The sequence below is a fragment of the Colobus angolensis genome, unplaced genomic scaffold (genome assembly GCF_000951035.1).
Source record: "Colobus angolensis palliatus isolate OR3802 unplaced genomic scaffold, Cang.pa_1.0 Scaffold349, whole genome shotgun sequence".
Lineage (NCBI taxonomy): Eukaryota > Metazoa > Chordata > Mammalia > Primates > Cercopithecidae > Colobus > Colobus angolensis.
The window spans coordinates 1,207,509-1,213,357 of NW_012116810.1; the positions used below are offsets into that span (position 1 = coordinate 1,207,509).

At 39.2% G+C, this 5,849-nt stretch overlaps 1 protein-coding gene across 1 annotated transcript in view; it reads right to left on the reverse strand.

Annotated features, from left to right (window-relative positions):
- MTDH (metadherin) overlaps positions 1-5,849 on the reverse strand; it is a 107,885-nt gene that overhangs the window by 53,330 nt on the left and 48,706 nt on the right. The window contains exon 7 of the mRNA XM_011952743.1: positions 563-661. Within this exon, the coding sequence (XP_011808133.1) occupies positions 563-661 (99 nt within the window). The remainder of the gene's footprint in view (positions 1-562; positions 662-5,849) is intronic.

Genomic DNA, 5,849 nt, shown 5'->3' on the forward strand with positions numbered 1-5,849 from the left:
TCCTGACCTCGTGATCCGCCCGTCTCGGCCTCCCAAAGTGCTGGGATTACAGGCTTGAGCCACCGCGCCCGGCCATTTTTTTTTTTTTTAAATGAAGACAGCATGAACTTTCTGAACATACAAACCATATTCCTTTCTAAAATGAGTTTTCCTTTAACTAAAATGTTGGCAACTGGGTTAGGAAAGTAGTTTTCCACCAGCACAAAAATGTGTGTACACTTCACAAATACAAAGCCATTCCTGTATATTGAAGTCAGTCTATTATACTACCTAGGAGGAGAAACAGACATTCATTTAAAACAAAAAATTTAAGAACTAGAAATACTACAGAGCAACTAGAAGAAAACTTTATGTTTAAATATTGCCTCAATTATGAAAATTCAGTTTTAATTCTACAGGTATTCAATAATCAGGTTTCAAGTAGTACATTTGGTATTAAATTATATTCTTATGACCTTTAAAGGTGAGAAATTAGAATTAAAATTAAAACATAAAGCATGAATTCAGGGTGCTAGAAAGAAAATTCTGAAAAAAATAACTGATAATTTTTAAAAGGACATACTTAACCCAGACCATTCATCATCGATATAGGGTTGATTACGGCTAACATCCCACTGATAATCAGAAGTGGTAGACTGAGAAACTGGCTCAGCAGTAGACCCTTAAATGAAAAACGAATGCAATAAAATTAAAAATGGAATTTCCTAATGATGTTTCATAACAATAGTTCTATACTTTGACACGGAGACTTTATTTTTAAAATTTCTCCTAAAAGGAAAAATTCAGACATTAGAAAAAGAGTTAAGTTAAAAGGAAAAGTAGAATTGAGGGTAATTTTAGATTAACTATGATAATCACTTGATCAAATTCAATGATCAGAAATTTATGTTTTCCCTAGCACCAATCCATCACATTTTGTGTTTTGTATTATACGTCAACTCGTTACCTACAATTTTCTTTTCTTTTTTTTTTGAGACAGGATCTTACTCTTTCACTCAGGCTGGCATGATCATGGCTCACTGCAGCCTCAACCTCGCAGGCTCAAGAGATCCTCCTACCTCAGCATCCCAGGCAGCTGGAACCACAGGCTTGTACCACCATGCTGGGCTTTATTTATTTTTTCTTTTTTTGAGACAGAGTCCCGCTTTGTTGCCAAGGCTGGAGTGTAGTGGCACAGTCTCGGCTCACTGCAATCTCTGCCTCCTCGGCTCAAGCAATCCACCTACCTCAGCCTCCCAAGTAGTTGCGACTACAGGCACACATTACCATACCCAGCTAATTTTTGTGTTTTTTGTAGAGATGGGGTTTTACCACATTGCCCAGGCTGGTCTTGAACTCCTAGGCTTAAGTGATCCTCCTGCCTTGGCCTCCCAAAGTGCTGGGATTATAGGCATAAGCCACCACGCCTGGTTTCCTGGCTTATTTTTTAATTTTTTTTTGTAGAGAGAGGGTCTCCCTGTGTTGCCCAGGCTAGTCCTGAACTCCTGGCCTCCAGGGATCCTCTTCGACCTCCCAAAGTGCTGGGATTACAGGCATGAGCCACTGTGCCCTGCCTACAAATTTCAAGAAGTCAAAAAAAAGTTGTTTTTTCCTTCTTCTTAATGGAAAATAAAACGCAATAGAAATCTCTGCCATCGATCATTTTAGTCCTGGATGTTTCAGGGCTATGTATCCTCAGAACCCTGAAAGAGGGAACCAGAAAATGTCTGAGTTAGCTAGAATCTTTTGGCTAAGAAACATTAAAAAAATAGGTGGTTATCTAGAGAGGTGAGGCAGAGAGAAGCCAAAGAGACAAGAAGAGTTGCAGGAGGTCTAGAGACTAAGTTCAAGTGCATTTAAAGAAAACAAAACATTATTTCATAAGTTTTGTCTGTTTTTGTTTTTTCTCAGGTGAGGGGAGTAGGCTGGGTGAGAGTGGGTTCACACAGTCTTTTAGGAACCTGATGAAAGCTGTGGTAGTCTACTGTCCAGAGCTTAACACAAAATTTTGCATATAGTTTTGGGGGCATATGAATCCACTGATGCCAGGTCAAATCCCTTGCTTTATAGATATAAATTCATTTTAGGATGTAAATGTAAAGCAGTGGTTCTCCATCAGGCACTCGCATGCACACGCATGCATACACACACACACACACACACACCCCTTTTGAATTGGAATTTACTTGTGTACTGGAGTCCTTAGATGACTCTGATATGTATTTTGGATTCAGAGCCACTATATAAAGAAATGGTTAGGAAGAAAAGATACTTGATTAGTATAAAAGTGTTACACACAATCATGTCCTCCTACCAGAGTCCTTACTAATTTATAAATTTCTTCTTGGTTACAGATGATCTTACCAGCAGCATTCCACTAATATATTATCTGCTTGATATATACTCTCTATATATATGTGTTTAATATGTATATTTTAATGTAAACTTTAACCAACAGAGTAACCCTATAAAATTCACATGTAATAAATATATTATCTGCTTAGAAGCAGTACTGTAACACTGGTGCTATTCCTTTAGCAGCCCACACTGCTTTCTCGCATATATGAAGGGAATAGCATGTGTGTTGTACAGAGTCATCAAATGAGGAAGCAATAAACTTGTACCTCTGGAACTGAAATGTGGTCTATGAGATCAGAGTTTAGCAAACTATGACCCACAGACCAAATCCAACCATCAGGTTTTTATATGGCCCATGAGCCAATAATAGTTCTTACATTTTTAAATGGTTAAAAAAAAAGTCAGGCCAGGCGCAGTGGCTCACGCCTGTAATCCCAGCACTTTGGGAGGCTGAGGCAGGCAGATCATGAGGTGAAGAGATGGAGACCATCCTGGCTAATATGGTAAAACCCTGTCTCTACTAAAAATACAAAAAATTAGCCGGGTATGGTGGTGTGTGCCTGTAGTACCAGATACTTGGGAGGCTGAGGCAGGAGAATCGTTTGAACCAGGGAGCCGGAGGTTGCAGTGAGCTGAGATTGCGCCACTGCACTCCAGCCTGGTGACAGAGCGAGACTCCGTCTCAAAAGGGAAAAAAAAAAAAAAAAAAAATCAAAATAATAATATTTTATAACCAGACAGTCATTTGCTTACTGTCTCAGGTTGCTTTCCTGTTACAATGGCAGGGTTGAGTAACTGCAACAGAGGCTGCATGGCCCACAATGCCTAAAATGTTTACCATCTGTCCCTGTATACAAAAAGTTTGCTGATCCCCTTTCTAAGTTAGTGATTCCAGACACTGTGGAACTACAAAATTAGTAAACTGGGTCCACAAATTCCAAACTAAACAATGTCTCCCGTAACATACACACACACACATATATATATGTTTTAAGACAGAGTCTGTCACCCAGTCTGAAGTGCAGTGGAGCACTCACGACTCATTGCTCATTGTAGCTTCAACCTCCCAGACCAATGCGATCCTCCCACCACAGCCTCCTGCGTAGCTGGGACCACAGGCAAACACCACCATGCCTAGCTAAGTTTTTTTAAAAAATTATGTAGTGATGTAGTTGCCCAGGCTGGTCTTGAACTCCTAGGCTCAAGTGATCTTCCCACCTCAGCCTCCCTATGTGCTGGGATTATAGATGTGAGCCACCACACCTGGCCTCCCATATTTATGTAATATTTGTTAAATACATATAGCTTCTATATGATTAACAAAACATATATCCATTTAAGTAATACAGCATTAACAGTAGTTTATTAGTAATCATGTATTTTATAAATCAACAGATACTTAAGAGTTATTATGTGGGAATCCATAACCTGAAAGGGTTAGTTTTAAACTCATGATGAGTAACAGTGAACAGAAGTAAAATGTCAAATTGTAATTAAAAGTATGGTAGGACTACCTTAGCAACAGAAGAATATGAACCTGAAGGGAAGGCCTTTCGTGTGTATTTGTCTGTGTGCCAATGCACTGTCAGTGATCTCAAGCTACAGAATCCTTACTCCCCTAGAGAGAGGAATTAAGCCATTTGCACATAAGAATTTAGGTCTTCTCTTCTTGTTGTAAAGGCCTCTGCCACTTTATAATACCTGCTGTTTATATTGATAGCAGTACTTGATGTTGATTAGCTCTTCAAATAACAAGCACTAAAATTAAACAAATGTTTTTGTTAGCTGAACAAAAGACTGTTTTCACATACCAGAAACAGCAGAGTTAAGTGTGAGAGATGCAAAAGAAGCAGAATTCTGTTCAGAGGTATTCATTCCCCTATCCACACTAGACCAAGCAGCTGTTAAAATAAAAAACATCACTTGGAACCTTCAATTTGCAATCAGATTTGAAAGATATGTAAAGATTTAAAACTATGAGAATATTTAAAGATAATCTTAGAAATGAGAATCACTTAATATAGCAATAGCTACTATTTACTGAATATTTATTATGTAGCTGGGCCCCTTACACCAACCACTTCTAATCCTTACAGCAACTTTGCTAGGCAGTTTTGGAGCAATTAAGTGACTTGCTAATAGCTAGAAAACAGAGGAGCCATGAATGCAACTGAAGTCAATTCCCAAAGCCTATGCTCTTTTCCACTGTACCAAGCTGCATTATTATCTATCATAATTAAGCAGCTACTTTGGGATAGCACTGAACTTGGTACTTGACTTCCATTACAACAAATCCTCACAATTACATAAGTATGAGGTTCATACAGGTTAAATAACTAGCCTGAATGTCCATAAAAGCTATCACGTAGAAGAATAGATATTTATACCTCATAGATATGTCTGAACCAGTCCCTGTTCATTCCTCTATACCATGCTACTTTCTCAATATTTTCAAGACATTTCTTTCTTATTTTGAAGAACGTAAACCTCCATGAGATGAGTCACATCTGTCTCTTTTCAGTGATGCATTACAAACCTAATTTAATATAGTTCCCTTTCAATTTCAATAAAGGTCCTAGTCTATCTAGGCAGGAACTCTTAATTTGCTTTTTAATATTATCTGTAACAACATTAAGCAAATACCATCTAATTTATGTCCTAATTATGAAATGCTATATAGTTTTTATAAGTAAATTGTAGCTGGGCGGAGTGGCTCACGCCTGTAATCCCAGCATTTTCTGGGGCCGAGGTGGGCCCATTACGAGGTCAGGAGTTCAAGACCAGCCTGGCCACCATGGTGAGACCCCATCTCTACTAAAAATACAAAAATTAGCTGGGCATGGTGGCACGTGCCTGTAATCCCAGTTACTGAGGTGGAGGTTGCAGTGAGCCAAGATCGTGCCAAGATCGTGCACTCCAGACTGGGTGACAGAGTAAGCCTCTATCTAAAAGAAAAAAAAAATTGCAAATTGTAAATATCCCAAAAGGTCACACAGTTCCTAACATTACTCCATAAAATTCAACCATTTCTTTTACCAAATATGAAAGGATGCTTCACAGCATAGAAATTAATGCTTTCTTCTTTGCTGAAAATGAGAGTGGGAATTTTTTCTTTTTGAGATGGAGTCTTGCTCTGTTGCCCAGGCTGCAGTGCAGTGGCACAACCTTGGCTCACTGCAATCTCCGCCTCCCGGGTTTAAGCAATTGTCCTGTCTCAGCCTCCCGAGTAGCTGGGATTACAGGCACGTGCCACCATGCCCAGCGAATTTTTTGTATTTTAGTAGAGAAAAGGTTTCACCATGCTGCCCAGGCTGGTCTTGAACCCCTGGGCTCAGGTGATCTCCCCGCCTCAGCCCTGCAAAGTGCCAGGATTACAGACATGAGCCACCACACTCAGGCATGGGAATGTCTCTTTCAAACAAGTTTTGATACTTCTACACAATTTTTCAATATAATGGGCAGGAAGGGAGAGCAAGCTTAAGAACAATATAATTAAATCATCTAGAGTTTGA